The 16,825-nt window shown below is 35.4% G+C and overlaps 1 protein-coding gene across 1 annotated transcript in view; it reads right to left on the bottom strand.

Annotated features, from left to right (window-relative positions):
* Positions 1-16,825, bottom strand: part of LONP2 (lon peptidase 2, peroxisomal) — a 112,205-nt gene that overhangs the window by 57,839 nt on the left and 37,541 nt on the right. Inside the window, exon 8 of the mRNA XM_032326514.1 lies at positions 13,101-13,242. Within this exon, the coding sequence (XP_032182405.1) occupies positions 13,101-13,242 (142 nt within the window). The remainder of the gene's footprint in view (positions 1-13,100; positions 13,243-16,825) is intronic.

Here is a 16,825-nt window from a genome sequence, read left to right as displayed (position 1 = left end):
TCTGACAAAGTACAGCATACTTTCTTGATTAAAACTCTTCACAGTGTAGGAGTAGAGGGTACATACCTCAATACCATCAAAGCCATCTATGAAAAACCCACAGTGAATATCATTCTCAACGGGGAAAGCCTGAGAGCTTTTCCCCTTGGCAATCGGACAACAACAAAAGGCCTCTGAATCGGCAAAGAATAAGTCAAACTGTCACTTTCTGCAGATGATATGATATTTTATATGGAAAACCCAAGAGACTCTACTCCAAAACAGCTAGAACTCATAGAGGAATTCAGTAAAGTGTCAGGATATAAAATCAATGCTCAGAAATCAGTTGCATTTCTATATATTAACAGCAAGACAGAAGAAAGAGAAATTAAGGAGCTGGTCCTATTTACAACTGCACCCAAAACCATAAGATACCTAGGAATAAATCTAACCAAAGAGGCAAAGAATCTGTATTCAGAGAAGTATAAAATACTCATGAAAGCAATTGAGTAAGACATAAAGAAATGGAAAAACGTTCCATGCTCATGGATTGGAAGAATAAATACTGTGAAAATGTCTACGCTACCTAGAGCAAACTACACATTTAATGCAATGCCTATCAAAATACCATTAACATTTTTCAAATAAATGGAACAAATAATACTAAAATTTGTAAGGAACCAGAAAAGACCCCGAATAGCCAGAGGAATGCTGAAAAAGAAAACCAAAGTCGGTGGCATCACAATGCTGGACTTAACGTTCTACTACAAAGCTGTAATCATCAAGACAGTATGGTACTTGCACAAAAACAGACATATAGATCAATGGAACAAAACAGAGAGCCCAGAAATGGACCCTCAACTCTATGGTCAACTACACTTCAACAAAGTAGGGAAGAATGTCTAATGGAAAAAAGACAGTCTCTTCAACAAATGGTGTTGGGAAAACTGGACAGCCACATGCAGAAGAACAAAACTGGACCATTTCCTGACACCACACACAAAAACAGACTCAAAATAGATGAAAGACCTCAGTGTGAGACAGGAATCCATCAAAATCCTTGAGGAGAATATAGGCCTCTTCAACCTCAGCTGCAGCAACTTCTTAGAGACATCGCCAAAGGCAAGCGAAGTAGAGCAAAATGAAGTACTGGGACTTCATCAAGATAAAAAAGCTTTTGCACAGTAAGGGAAACAGTCAACAATACCAAAAGACAAGGGAAAGAATGGGAGAAGATATTTGCAAATGACATATCATATAAAGGGCCAGTATCCAAAATCTGTAAAGAACTTACCAAACTCAACACCCAAAGAACAAATAATCCAGTCAAGAAATGGGCATAAGACATGAACAGGCGTTTCTGCAAAGACAACATCCAAATGGCCAACGGACACATGAAAAAGTACACAACATCACTAGGCATTAGGGAAATACAAATCAAAACCACGATGAGATACCACCTCACACCAGTCAGAATAGCTAAAATTAACAAGTCAGGAAATGACAGATATCAGCGAGGACATGGAGAAAGGGGAACCCTCCTACACTGTTGGTGGGAATGCAAACTGGTGCAGCCATTCTGCAAAACAGTATGGAGGTTCCTCAAAAAGTTGAAAATGAGCTACCCTATGACCCAGCAATTGGATTTGGGGTATTTACCCCAAAGATATAAATTTAGTGACTGGAAGGGGCACATGCATCCCAATGTTTTTGGCAGCAATGTCCACAATAGCAAAACTATGGAAAGTGCCTAGATGTCCATCAACAGATGAATGGATAAAGAATATATGGTATTTATGTACAATGGAATAATAGGCAGCCATCAAAAAAATGAAATCTTGCCATTTGCAATGATGTGGATGGAACTAGAAGGTATTATGCTAAGTGAAATAAGTCCATCAGAAAAAGACAACTATCATATGATCTCACTGATACGAAGTATTTGAGAAACAAGACAGAGGATTAAAGGGGAAGGGAGGGAAAAATGAAACAAGATGAAACCAGAGAGGGAGACAAACCATAAGATACTCAATCTCAGGAAACAAACTGAGGGTTACTGGAGTGGAGGGGGCTGGGAGAGATAGGGTGGCTAGGTGACAGGACACTGGGGGAGGGTGTGTGCTATGGTGAGTGCTGTGAACTGTGTAAGACTGATGAACCATAGACTTCTACCCCTGAAACAAATAATACATTATATGTTAATAAAAAAATTTAAAAAGAAAAAAAACTTGGTCCTTTGAAGAGTTCAATAAAACAAAATTGACAAACATTTAGCCACACTGACTAAGGAAAGCAGGAAGGGCATATAAATTGCTAAAATGAGGAGTGACTCAGGCAACATTACTATCAACTCTATAGAAATAATAAATACATGAGTATACTATGAACAACTGTATGCAAAGAAATGCAGTAACCTAAATGAAATGGAAAAATTCCTAGAAAGATTCAAACTATTGAAAGTAATTTCTATCAAGAAGTAATAGAAAATCTGAACAGATCTTGCCATTTCTATTCAACATCATACTGGAGGTGCTAGCCAGGGCAAGTAGGGAAAAAAAAAAAGTATCCAAGTGTTAAAACTGGAAAGAAGTAAACATATCTCTATTTGGATATTATATGATCTTGTACATGGGAAAGACTAAGGAATCCACTAAAAAAACTAATAAACAAGTTCTAAAAGTTTACAGGATACAAGACCAATATACAAAAAGCAATTTTATTTCTTTATACAAGCTATGAACAATTCAAAAAAGAAATGAAAAAAAAAACACAACAATTTCCAGTAGTATAAAAAAGAATAAAACATTTAAGAATAAGTTAGCAAAAGGACTTTAAGACTTATATATTCAAAAACCACTTTAAAAAACAAAACAGAGGAGCATAGGGGAAACGAGGGAAAAATAAAACAATATGAAATCAGGGAGGGAAACTAACCATAAAAGACTCTCAATCATAGGAAACAAACTGGGGGTTGCTGGAGGGTGGGGTGGGAGGATGGGCTAACTGGGTGAGGAGGGCACATGATGTAATGAGCACTGGGTGTTAAATACAACTGATGAATCACTGAATTCTACTTCTGAAATTAGTAATACCCTATATGTTAATTCACTGAATTCAAACAAAAACATAAAATGAAAAAACACAAAACATTGTTGAAATAAATTAACGAAGACCTAAATAAACAGAAAGACTCCTATGTTCATGGATAGGAAGAATTACTATTATAACTATAGCAACAGTCCTTAAAATGATCCTTAAAAAGAGATTCAAAATAATCCCTACCCAAATCCTGCTTGCCTTTTTTGGCAGAAAGTGACAAGCTGATTCTAAAATTCATATAAAAATAGGAAGGCCCGAGAATGGCTAACAATTTTGAAAAAGAATAATCAATCTGGAGGATTCACACTTCCTGATTTCAAAACCTTCTACAAAGCTAAAAATTACAGGGTACTGGTGTTAGGTCAGAAATACAGATCAATGAAATAGAGCTGGGAGTCCAGAAATAAACCCCTGCATTTACAGTCAATTGAATTTTCAACAGTGGTGACAACACCATTCCATATAATAAGAAAAGTCTTTAACAAGTGGTACATGGGACAACTAGATATCCACAAGCAAAAGAAAGAAGTTGTAGCTCTGTATCTTATACCTCATATAAACATTAGGTCAAAATGAACTGCAGACCTAAATATAAGAACTAAACTGTAAAACTCTTAGAAGAAAATGTAAGAATAAATTCTCATGACCTTGATGGTTTCTTAGATATAAGAAGTGATACAAGAAAAATGCAAATAAATTAGACTTTATCAAAATTAAAAATTTTTGTGCTTTAAAGAACACCATGAAAAAAGTGAAAAGAAAGTGTACAAAACTGATGCAAATATTTGCAAATCATGTACTTGAGAAGGAACTTGTATCAAGAATATGTAAAGAACTTAACAAGAAAAAGACAGTTAAAGATGGGCAAAGGATTTGAAAATATAGTTCTATACAGAAGATATACAGATGGCCAATAAACACATGAAAAGATGCTCCATGTTATTAGTAATTAGTGAAGTAATCAAAACCACAAGAAAGTATGGCTTTGCACCTACTAAAACAAAAGGATGGCCAAAATAAAAACAAGAGATAGTAACAAGTGTTGATATGGATGTAGAGAAATTACAACTCTCTTACATTGTTAGTGAAATACTAAAATGGTGTAGCCACTTTGGAAAATAGTTTGTTAAGTTTCTCAACATGTTAAATACAGAATTTCCATATGATCCAGAAAATCTACTCCTGGAGAACTGAAAACACAAGAGAACTGAAAACCTATGCCTATGCACGAACTTGTAGATGAATGATTATAGAAGCATTATACATAATAACCAAAGGTGGGAACAACCCAGACGTCCATCAGCTGCTGAATATGTAACAAATGTGCCACACAAATACAAGTGGTTAATAAAAGGGAAAGCAGAGGGAGGGAAAGTAAGAAATTAGTGGTTGCCAGGTGCTTGTGGGAGGGGGGATGGTTATTAATGGGTTTTAATTAATGGGTGAATGAACGATGAATATATTAAAAGAAAACCACAGAACTGTATACTTATTTAAAGGGGTGAATCTTATGGTATGTGAATTATGTCTCAATAAATATGTTATTAAAAAAACAAAGGTGGCCAACACATTTATAAAAGAGAATACAAAAACAAGGTGATACTACTGCATACCTATTAATATAGACAAAATCCAAAACACCGCATACACCAAATGTTGGTGAGGGTGTGAAGCAACAGAAACTGTCATTCACTGCTGGAGGGAATGCAAATGGTGTAGCCACTCTGGAAGACAGTTTGATAGTTTCTTACAAAATTAAACATACTCTTGTGGTCCAGCAACTGTACTCCCTGGTATTTACCCAAATGAGCTGAAAACTTATGTCCACACAAACACCTGCACAAAAATGTTTATAGTGGCTTTATTCATAATCGACAAAACCTAGAATTAACTAAGCTGTCCTTCAATACATAAATGGATAAACAAACCATGGCACATCTGTACAATGGAATGTTATTCAGTGATAAGAAATGAACTACTAAGCCACACACACACACAACAGGAAAAATCTTAAATGCATATTACTGAGTCAAAAAACTACAGCCTGTAGAATTCCAACTACATAACATTCTGGAAAAGGCAAAACTATGGAGACAGTAAAAGAGCATTGATTGCTGGGGGTCTGGGGAGGGGTAGGGAGCAACGAATAGGTGGAGCACATGGGATTTTTAGGGCAATGAAACTATTCTATATCATCCTGTAATAGTAGATACATATCATTATACATTTATCAAAACCCACAGAATGTACAACACAAAGTGAACCTGATATAAGCTATGAACTCCAGTTTAAACAACATATTACTACTGGTTCATTAACTGTGACAAATGTACCACACTAAGGCAACATGTTAATAAAAGGGAAAACTGGGGGAAGGAGGGTAAGAAGTTGCACGGGACTCTTGGTACTTTTCACTCAATTGTGCTGTAAACCTAAAACTGCTAAAAATAAGAAGTGGGGTGAAGGGTGGCGGGTAGGGAAGGCTGTTAATTTAAAAAAAGTTGAAAATGGGTTTTGGTAAAGAGAATGTAAAATTAAAAGTTGAAAATGGTTTTGATAAAGAGAATGTAAAAAAATGAAATCACTTAAAGTAACCAGGTAGTGAGATGATGATGTGGTAGATTACCGTGCATTACTTCATTTTGATTTAATAAAGGGAGGGAAAATATATCCTATTTCATGTATGATATTGATTATCAGAGAAATTGAGATGTGTGATTTTTAACTTATAAGTATCACAAGTAGTATAAAACACAGGGTATATGCCTTCTGACCTAACAAAGTATCCACACAGTTAATGACACAATTCAAAGGAACTAACTAGGACTCCTCGAAAAGGGGGACAGAAAAATAGCTAAACAGTAAGATGACAAAAGGCCCAACACAAGTTAGACAAAAATTCAAAAAAGCCTATTGAATATTAAAGACTTCCAGGTGGTATCAAAACGTAATCTAAAAGTTGATTATATAAAATACTAATACAACACCTACCTTTTCACCAAGCCATCCACTCCTATTTATCAAAGAAAAACAGAAGTACAGGTCCATACAAGACTTGTACATGAGTATTCACAGTAGCTTTATTTGTAATAGCCAAACACTTGAAAAATCCAAATGTTGACCAAAATGTTAATTGAGACTCTACTTGTTTTTCTCTTGTTGTTTTCAGTTTTCTCTTTTATCTTTTAGGATTTTTATTACCTTATCTATCTAAGGCTTTCTCTGTGCTTATCCTACATGGGAATTCACTGTGCTCCACAAATGTGTAGATTTATGTTTTTCATCAAAATTTGGTAAGTTTTCATCCATTATTCCCTCAAAAATTTTTTCTGCTCCTACCTCCCTGTCCTTTTCAATTACACACAGATTGTTTTGCTTACATTTCCCTATTAATTTTAGTCATTTTGTTTTTCTGTTCTTCAGACTGCATAATCTCTATCAACTGATCTTCATATTCGCCCATTTTTCCACCAGTTCTAATTTGCCGAAGCCCTATAGTGAATTTTTTGTTTCACAAGTGAAGCTTCTGTTTAAAAGTTCTTGATTAAAATTATGGTTTCATGTTTTACACACATATCAAAATTAATCAAACTGTAAATTTTAAATATACCCACTTTCTATATGTAATTATACCTCACTACTTTTAAAAAGTAAATAAAATATATTTAAACCATAATTTTTAAATAGGATCTGCTGTTTTGATCTAATTGGTAGCAATCAGTTTACATCTCACTTTGAATGCCTATTTTTACTTGTAACTTAAATTGCCCAAAGCTTATCATACATTTTGTAGAACAAAGTTTTTCACTTATGTCTGGCAAAAGAGAATCATCAGTATAAAAGAGAGTCCTCTAAATTTTATAAATATTGCCTATTTTTCATATAAAAAGTAAGAAAATATAATCTATTAAATAATGATAATTATTCCCTCAAATGAACAGGATATTTTGTAAAGTGCTCATTCCTGAACACCTGGGATATTAAGACTAAACCTAACTCACCATTAGTTCCTAATTTATTAGTCAAATAACTATTTCTCAACAATTTACTGTCTCTACTTCTCTCACTTGTTTTTTTCTTTCCTTTTCTTTTTTAAATACTGAATCTAGTGGTGGGTGCTCGCCAAGACATACAGCCAGGATTTGGGTCACAGGTTTGTCTAATGGTCCCCTCACAGAGCATCCCTGAGGATGGCAAGAGAGGAAAAGAAAGTCATGAAGATTATCTAGTCACAAGTTCATAACAATAATTCCCCCAGCCCACTCCAAAATTAATTTTCATGTAAATTTAGCCACACAATCTAATCACTACCAAACTCTAATAATGGGAGTGCTAAACAAAGTAGAAATGAGAAACAGCAATTTTGATTGAGAATAGATAGCTAAGGGCTGGAGGCCAGTGGATGGTCAGGTGGCAGCTTGTGCATGGGTGTGCTAGGAAGAAGTAGGTAGGTAACAGGGAAAGAAGACAAAATATGGGAACAGGGGATAGAAAGAAAAGTGGTAACAAAGACATAAAGACATTTTTGTATGACTTGCAAGTATGTCTTGGGCACTGGTGACAGGGTTTGCTAGCATTGAAAAGCAATGATTAGAGGTCCTACTTTCCGTAATGTAGCTTAGTTTGATCATTCAATTGCAATATTCCTCTTAATTAGAGATAGTAGAGAAGAAATGAAAGGGGACAATGTGTCCTCACTTATACCTCTCTCATAAGATCAGTATTTAAGGCATTTTTTTACTCTGCTGGTTCTTAGAATTTATATTGTAAATACAGACTATGAGGAGATAAAAAATTAAGGTAATATCCAGAACCTTAAATTTTTCATTAATAAAAGGATAGAGCTGGATTAGATGATTCCCAAATCCCTCTCCTTTGACATTCTTTGACAATAGTTGTAGAGCTTAGATTAGATGCTATGTCTATTGTATCCAAGTGGTAAATACACACAACTGGATCTAATTACTAAAAGGCCGTAATTCTAATTAAATAAGAACTTCAGTTAAAGAGAGTTTACTATGTTTAGATTAGTGACTTTTCTATTTTGGGGACACCATATTATTCGGAACTGTAAATACTGCTTATATAGGAAATTGGTAAAGTATGCATTTTGCTAGCCCATTCACACAAACATGTATTTCAGAAATGCTCTTATGTTTTTAACAAAGTCTGAATCCTACATCAATTATAAATATGACTGCATCTACCTGATAAGAATTCTGTAATTTTCTTAAGTTTAATAATTATATAAAAACACTTTCCTTGTATCTGACATTTTACTTTCAACAACAGACTTAGTCAAGTTCTACTGTCTATCAACATTTCTTTTATCAATCAGCTGAATCTGTTTTTATATTCTTCCAATAAATTTTCAAAAGAGGCTCTCTAAATTTGAGTATATAGTCCTTTGTTGAGAATAGTAACTGGAAATAGGCATCTCCTTCATGAATAAATATGAAGGTAAGTAGAATCTATAGACAGAACAAGTATATTCTTTAGTTTACTTTGAGGAACCACTCTATACTTACTATTACATTCTTTATATCTAATATATATTGTTCTAATATAAATCAGCTATAAAATAATCTTACATAAGTGATTTTATAAATGATATCTAAAATCCTTACATTAAAAAGTAGGCTTTCATTTATTCTTTTCCTCATATCAGGGAGATCATATGATAGTTGTCTTTCTCCGACTGACTTATTTCGCTAAGCATGATACCCTCTAGTTCCATCCACGTTGTCGCAAATGGCAAGATTTCATTTCTTTTGATGGCTGCATAGTATTCCATTGTGTATATATACCACATCTTCTTTATCCATTCATCTGTTGATGGACATCTAGGTTCTTTCCATGGGAGGGGGGTTGAGAGAAGTGGGGTGGGGTTATGGACATTGGGGAGGGTATGTGCTATGGTGAGTGCTGTGAAGTGTGTAAACCTGGCGATTCACAGACCTGTACCCCTGGGGATAAAAATATATTATATGTTTATAAAAAATAAAAAAATTTTAAAAAATTTAAAAAAAAAGTAGGCTTTCTATGTGGAAAAATAAAAAGGCATACTCTTGGATATTCCAGACTCTCTATGATATTCTACTTTAAATATAAGGTGTTCAGTAATTTTTTCTTTTTTTCATTTAGGTGGGTCTAAAAAGTGATAGAAACAGCAAGTTGTTTTCAAAAAGGACACAGAAGAAATGTCAGTGGATATTAAATTAAAATAACATCTATAGAGTATCTACAGTTTACAGAGTACTTTTACATAAATATCATTTAATTGTTTCAACAACCCGTGAGGTATTAGAGATTTTTAACCCAGGACTGGGGCAGGTGGGAGGGAGAAGCAAGTCAAGTATCAAGATACTCTTTTCTTCTGTATATGTATTTTGCTTTACTCTCTAGAACCCTAGTCTATAAGGAACTGATGCTACTTACAACTAAACTACAGTGGTATGTGGCCCTAGGTAGCATTTACTTTAAGGCATCATTTTGAGGCTTTAATACTTTTATTTGGAATATTAATAAGTCAATTGCCAAAAAAAAGTGAATACCAACTTCTATCAGACAAGAAAATATCCCTATGCCAGCTGCTCGTTATCAGAGATCAACTCAATTCAACAAATGTTACTGAATCACTACATAGCACTAGGAGAAGACCTAAAATATACTGTGTAACAAAGAGAGGAATTAGTCATCTCCTACCACTTGTCAAGTTGTCTCTGGTAGATTTGTTTCAGTATGTTGCTGAAACTGTATGTTTCTCTTCTCTTTCTGTATGTATTATTCTTTTGAGAATAATCCCTGATACTTCTTGAGAATAATCCCTGATACTTCAGTTTCTCAACATACTGTTGAGAAGTATCAGGGATTATTCTCAAATTCTTTTCAACAGGGTAACTATAACTGCCTAATGAGAGAATCTGTCACATCATCTGAAAAATGCCCCAATGTAAATTAAACTGAAAATCTAAAGTTTTCATCTACAAAACCACTAAACTCTTCAATAATGTTCACTATTTTATTGTTCATAGTACTGACGAGTAAACCAGTTACTGAGTCAGAACTGTCTTACAATAAAAACAGGCACAACCAAATGAAACTCTAATCTCCAAGTTCTGTGGCTTTTAAGTATGGCAACTATACTTTTTAATGTCCAAACAGGACCCACTTCTGAGGCTAAAAGACAGCACAATTGATAATTAGGCATAAAATGGGATTGTCCCAGGCAAACCAAAATGTGTAGTCTCCCTGCTTACAAACACATGTCCCAGGGTCATTCTGTTTTAAGATTACAAAAACAGAAAAGGAAAGAGGAAGTCAGAGAGAACTCAAAGCAAGGAAATAAACAAGAAAAAAAAAAAACTTTCACAAAGCAAGTTTTCCCTTAATTTCTTTTAATTTTAACAAATCACTCTGAATATTAATATTTCATTTAAGCCACGGTAAGAGTTGGGGGGGGCAGAGGTAGTAAAATGAGGGCTGATTAAAGGAAGTTTATGAAGCCATCAGGTCCCAGATCCCTTCCCCCATCCCAGGAAAATACTGGAGGCTTATTTTCCTAAGAACATAAAATAAAATAGTCATTCCCTGCCCAAGTGACCCTCAGCACAGTTGAGTATGTACTCTACTGAAAACAACTGTTCAGGTGGATGCATACATCTGGGACGCTGAATGCAGTTGACAGGGCACTTCCTCCCCTTCTCCCCACTTGCTTAGTTCCCAGGAAGGTGGCAGCCCATCCTTCCTTCTTAAGGCAAGGGACTTAAGGAGTTCTCTCTGAGAAATTTGACAAGCCTCAAAAGACCTGAAGTTACTGATGTAAGAGAGGTTCCTCAAATAGCCCAGCCAACCATGCCATTGAAACTCAGTCAATAAACCCTCTTCCTGATGCACAGAGCTGCCAATTAGCATTTCTGTTCTTCACCATTAAATACGAACAAACAAAAATTACCAGATATCTAACAGACCACTTTAATATAAAAGAGAAAAAATATAACAAATAGATTAAAGCAGCTTAAAGAAAAGGAAAAAATACCTATTAGTATCTTTCTCATAAAAACGACATATTACATTTATGTAACAAGAGCAAGATAGCATAAAAAGAATAAGCAGTTCCTTTTATGAAAGAGAAATTAAGAGAAATTAAGTTCTTTGAAAAAATAAACTCACAGGGGATTAATAGAGCTAAGGAAGCCTTCATAAAAACCACAGTAAAAAAAAAAAAGATGAGTAATAGAAAAGATAAGAAAGTTAAAGATCTCACATCCAATAGGAGTTCCCAAAAAATGAAGAAAAAAATCATCATTAAAATTCAAGAAAATCCAGAGCAGATTTTGAGTTTTCAAAGAATAAAAAAGGTCACAGAAGAGAGGACCTCAAGGCCTCAATCTAATCAACAACATCACAGGAAACTGGAAAACAATGGAGCAATGTCTTCAATGTCTTCAGTTTGAACATTAATATTTTACGTAAACCACAGTAAGAGTTGGGGGGGCAGAGGTAGTAAAATGAGGACTGGTAAAAGTAGGTTTATGAAGGAAAATTATGTCCAAACAGAATGCAAATTACCAATCAAGTACCAGGGAAACATAAAGACATTTTCAGATATGCAAACACTAAACCACCCATGCAAGCTTTCTCAGGAAGCTACTGGCAGATCAACACCAGGAAAATAAGAGAATGAGAATGAGAAAGACATGGAATGCAGGAAACAGGAAATTTAACATGGTGGGAGGTGAAGAGAGATCCTAGCAAGACAGCTAGGCACCAGATGTGGATAACTAACTCAGGCTGGAGGTGTGAAGGAGATCAAGCTGATGAATTCAAGTTTGTTTTTTTTTTTTTTTTTAAGATTTTATTTATTTGAGAGAGGGTGTACACATGGGAGCAGGGGGGAGGGGCAGAGGGAGGAGAGAGAAACTCAAGCAGACTCTGCAGTGAGCATGGAGCCTGATGCAGGGCTTGATTTCATCCTCCTGACATCAAGACCTGAGCTGAAATCAAGAGCTGGACACTTAACCAACTGTGTCACCCAGGCGCCCCACAGTGTCTACACGTCTTGAAGGGAGACTTAGACAACTACTGGAAGTAAGCAGAAGAAACAAGGCAACTATTAGCTCTATAAAGATTTTTTTTAAATTTTTACAAAACAAAAGGAGGACAGGAAAAGAAAAGTGATTATGGTTTATCACATGGCTCAGCCGTGAAAAGCACTTACATACTTAAAATAATTTAGGTATTTGACAATGACTTAACAAAATCAGGATATAATTTAGACTGGGAGACTGGGGGTATAAAAACACAACATAGTGGGGGTGGAGGGAAGAAAGCAAGTGAAATCCTCATCTCTTATAGAGAAGAATCAACAGATGATGCCAGAAATTGTATAATCAAGAAGCAGCAATATACTCATGTTATTCTAAGAGGACAGCTAAAAGTTAAAGAGCTTAACAAGGGGACGCCTGGGTGGCTCAGTTGGTTAAGCAGCTGCCTTCGGCTCAGGTCATGATCCCAGCGTCCTGGGATCGAGTCCCACATTGGGCTCCTTGCTCGGCAGGGAGCCTGCTTCTCCCTCTGCCTCTGCCTGCCATTCTGTCTGCCTGTGCTCTCTCTCTCCCCCTCTCTCTCTCTGATAAATAAATAAAATCTTTAAAAAAAAAAAAAAAGAGCTTAACATGTAGAAGCAGACATGGGGGACCCCAGGGAGAAGACGACTTGCTTCCTGTTTTTTTGTAATAACCTTATAGAACTACTGTTGTCTAAACAAAAAGCATGTATAAAATTTAAAGTATTTGATAAAAACAAAAAAAGAAAAAAGAAATGAGGGTATTATTAGAGAAAGAAAGAAGAAATCTCTAAGACATTTTAACTTAAATATTAATTTGCTTCAGATTTTAGTCTGTATCATACTTTTTCCCATGATTAAACCCACACCAATATATATGCTACTGACGACAATAATTTGCTCCCATCCATACTCTTCAGGTGTGTTCAAAGACAGGGAAGTTTCTAAATCTTACCTCAAGCAGAGCTGCTGCAGGATCACCCTGTAGACTTTTTCCTAGTTTGTCAACCTCATCTAACAGGAACACTGGATTGTTAACTCCAACAGTCTTCAAGCCATTGATTATACGACCAGGCATACTGCCTACATAGGTGCGCCTACAGAAAGCAAGCAAGCAAGTTATCAAGAAGATGTCAGCGGGCAAGAGTGGTATCATTTAGAAATCAATATTTAGGACTGGGAAAAAGTCATTTAGTTATCACAATAATATAGCAAAGAGGGACTATATATTTAAAAAAACTCTATGATACAACCAAGAGTTACCAGATCCAATTTTTATTTTCTATTTAATTTTAGCCATAAGTTTCCCATAATATTTAAACACTATAGTTTTTGCCGTTTAGTGAAATCGTTATACTTAAATAATTATACTATAATTATACTAAATTATACTATAATAAATCATTATACTTAAATAATTATAACTCTTACTTCTCAGGATTCCAAATATCCAAAGAACCCTAATAAATCTTGTTTATTTAATTCTCATGCTTTTCACAGTTTCTCAGAGTACCCTCCCCACTCCCCCCAAAACAAGCACCTTTTTACACACTGAAATGGTTGTCCCAGGGCAGGTTAAAACATCATAATCATCATTTCCTTTATGAAGGAAATCAGAATTGTTTCAAAGGGCCATTCAAAATGCATGCTCCCTTCCCCCCAAAAAACCCAAATTCTTTTATTTTATTTATTTATTTAAAGATCTTATTTATTTGACAGAAAGAGACATAGCAAGAGGGAACACAAGCAGGGGAGTGAGAGAGGGAGAAGCAGGTTTCCCACAGAGCAGGGAGCCTGATGTGGGGACTTGATCCCAGGATCCTAGGATCACAACCTGAGCCAAAGGCAGACGCTCAATGACTGAGTCACCCAGGCACCCCCAAATTATTTTATTTTAGAGGCAATAGATATTTATTACTTATAGTAAGATCTGGGGTCAAAAGTATATATATCAAAATTCCATTAATTCTGGTCTTTTGAATAAAACTGTGTTCATCCCACATGTATTAACTAGTATAACCAAGTTCAGCCAGATATTTTGTTGTGCATTAAAATGAGGCTCCTTTATCATATCTGAACAAGAATTATCTACATAATTATAACAGATCTAGAGGGTGGCATAAATAAAAACAAATGTGTTTGTCAAACTGAGAAGTGACACTTTTTTTAAACAAAGCCAGCAAAACTTTAAGCAGTAATTTACTAATTTTAATTACAACCTTATTGCCTAAGCCATGTGTAAAGCAGATGCTGTTTGTGAAAAGACATAAAAGCCTGTCTGCCTACAAGAAACTGATCAAATGGGGTGTTACAGCAACAGCTTTCTTAGGATAGGCACAAAGCCGATCCAAGAGCAGGCCTCAGTTTCACCACATGACTGTGTAAAGTAGGACAGAGTAAATAGAGCGACCTTTGAAAAGACAAGAAAGCCTTACAAATATCGTGGGAATGCCTTACATCCAGAGAGGGTGACCAAGGCACTGGAACCAAATACAATAAACACTGTGCTATTACAATAAGGAGGCAGCACATTCAAGATTTCAGAATGGAATACAAGAAGGATGAGACTCAAAATTAATAAAAGTCTCTCAAATTATTTTTCTAGAGAACATACAGTATTTCTGTGAGTAAGTAGGGAAGGGAAATTAAAAACAAAACGAAACACTGCAAAGCCTCTAAGGGTCATTTCTTACTGCATCAACTTCTCTCTTTTCCTTACTGTTTCTGACAGGTAGATTTCAAAAACAGGTAATGACAATTCTAGACCTAAAGTCATGGAGAGGAAAATAATAATATAGGCAGATATCCTTTCTAAAGAAGCAAAAATCTAGATCCTAGTCTATATACAAGCAATTCCTCTAAACCTTTCATTGCTTCCCGGAGCTTAGTGAATAAATCCAAACTCCTGTGAATTCAAAGCTCTTCACAAAGCAGTCTGCACCACCCCACCCCCGCCCCGCAGCCTTCCTAACCTGCTGTCCCCTAAGCTCTTGCCTTATCTACAATCACAATCCTATTATGCCCCTTGTGCTTTTTTAACCTCTGTTAATATGGTACCTTCCTGCCCTTAATACTTTCCCTGCCTATGTAGATCCAGAAATTCTAAACTTCTCCTGACCAACTCTCACAATGTGATCTTCCCCAAAATGCAATGTCTATAGCATTTACAGGCCCTGCAATTCATCTGATGCAGTTACAACTTAGTTTTTATTTATGGGTACCAAGTATATAGCCTTTTCTAAAGAGCCAGGGAGCACGCTGATGATAGAGAGTGAGTCTTATTACACAGTAGATCCTGGATACAGAACTGTCAGACCATTCTCCAAACAAAGGCGTGTTTTCCCAATTTATTTAAGGACAACAGATCAACCATGCCAGCACCCAAAGTATTTTTCTTTCACCATTTTGAAGGACAAACAAGCCTTTGAATACTGCTTTGAACAAACTACTTGACCTAAGTCTCAGTTAGTTTCCCTATCTGTAAAATGGACGTAATGAGAGCGTATTCAGCCTCATGAAATATACAATTATAATAAACAGGTAAAGGACACAGCATAGTGCCTGGCACACAGTAAGCTTTCAAAAGATGTTCACCGATGTTAAGGTCTTTCCAGAGCACCAAGCACACTCAATGCCCTGAGTGTTCTTCAATCACAGGTGACATTCCCCAAATGTGTACCACTAGTCTAGAGGTCAAAGAAGAGAACCATTAAATAGAGCCAAAAGCTGTGGAAAATATCTATAATGTGCTATCTTTGGCCAGGAGGTATGGTAACAGGTAATTCACTGACTAAAGAAACAGAATAAGTCTTTGGAATAGGAATCAGATGGTTAAAAATGTAGTAATACACAAAATAAAAATGTTCTCTTTCAATATCACCCAAAATAACCACTTTTAAAAAGTAAATTAGCATATCAAAATATCCTCCTGAGAAACTACATAGGTAGAAAATTAATGAAATTAATACTCTTACAAACTACAACATTTTTGAGGGCAAAAAAACTTTTCCATGTCCTTTTATCGTGTCCTTCCTCATAATATAACATCTAGAAAGCAGCACAGCACAATACAGGGACGTCTTCAAAGAATGTATTTCTTCAATTACTTACTATTCAGTCCATATACATGATTACCTAGAAGTTTTTCTTAAAACTGAAGTACACAAGTTAATTTAAAAACTATATGAATTTCTATTTTTCTTGTACAGGTACTGGTACAGGCAGTTCATAGGTTTATCAGGACTATTCAACTAGTATATGATATAAACAAAACTGTAAGTGTCTACATGGCTCAAAATGTTAAGTCACAAGATCACCATTTTTCATTTTCCAAAATATAGTCTGGTTTATGCTTCAAAAAATAACCACAGACAATTACAATATCATGTATTTACATCTCCATGGTAATTGACGACTTTATTACTCTGTGTCTGGGTATCTTCAAATCCAATGTAAGCCAAAAGGCTGGTCAGCCTGTCACTGTCACTGACATCTAAGTATCAGGAACAATTATGTATTTACTCATCTCTCCCAATGTTTAAAGAAGGGAGGAAAACGGGCATTTCACCATCACCTTTTCATGCCTGCTCAATTAAGGAGCTTTCATGGGATACAGTGCAAACTACTGAAGCGATACTTAGGAAGAATCTGTAATATAAAAATGTATGTTATAAGGTTAAG

The sequence above is a fragment of the Mustela erminea genome, chromosome 19 (genome assembly GCF_009829155.1).
Source record: "Mustela erminea isolate mMusErm1 chromosome 19, mMusErm1.Pri, whole genome shotgun sequence".
NCBI lineage: Eukaryota > Metazoa > Chordata > Mammalia > Carnivora > Mustelidae > Mustela > Mustela erminea.
The sequence above is the reverse complement of the archived record's forward strand: the minus strand, read 5'-3'. Positions and strand labels throughout refer to the sequence as shown.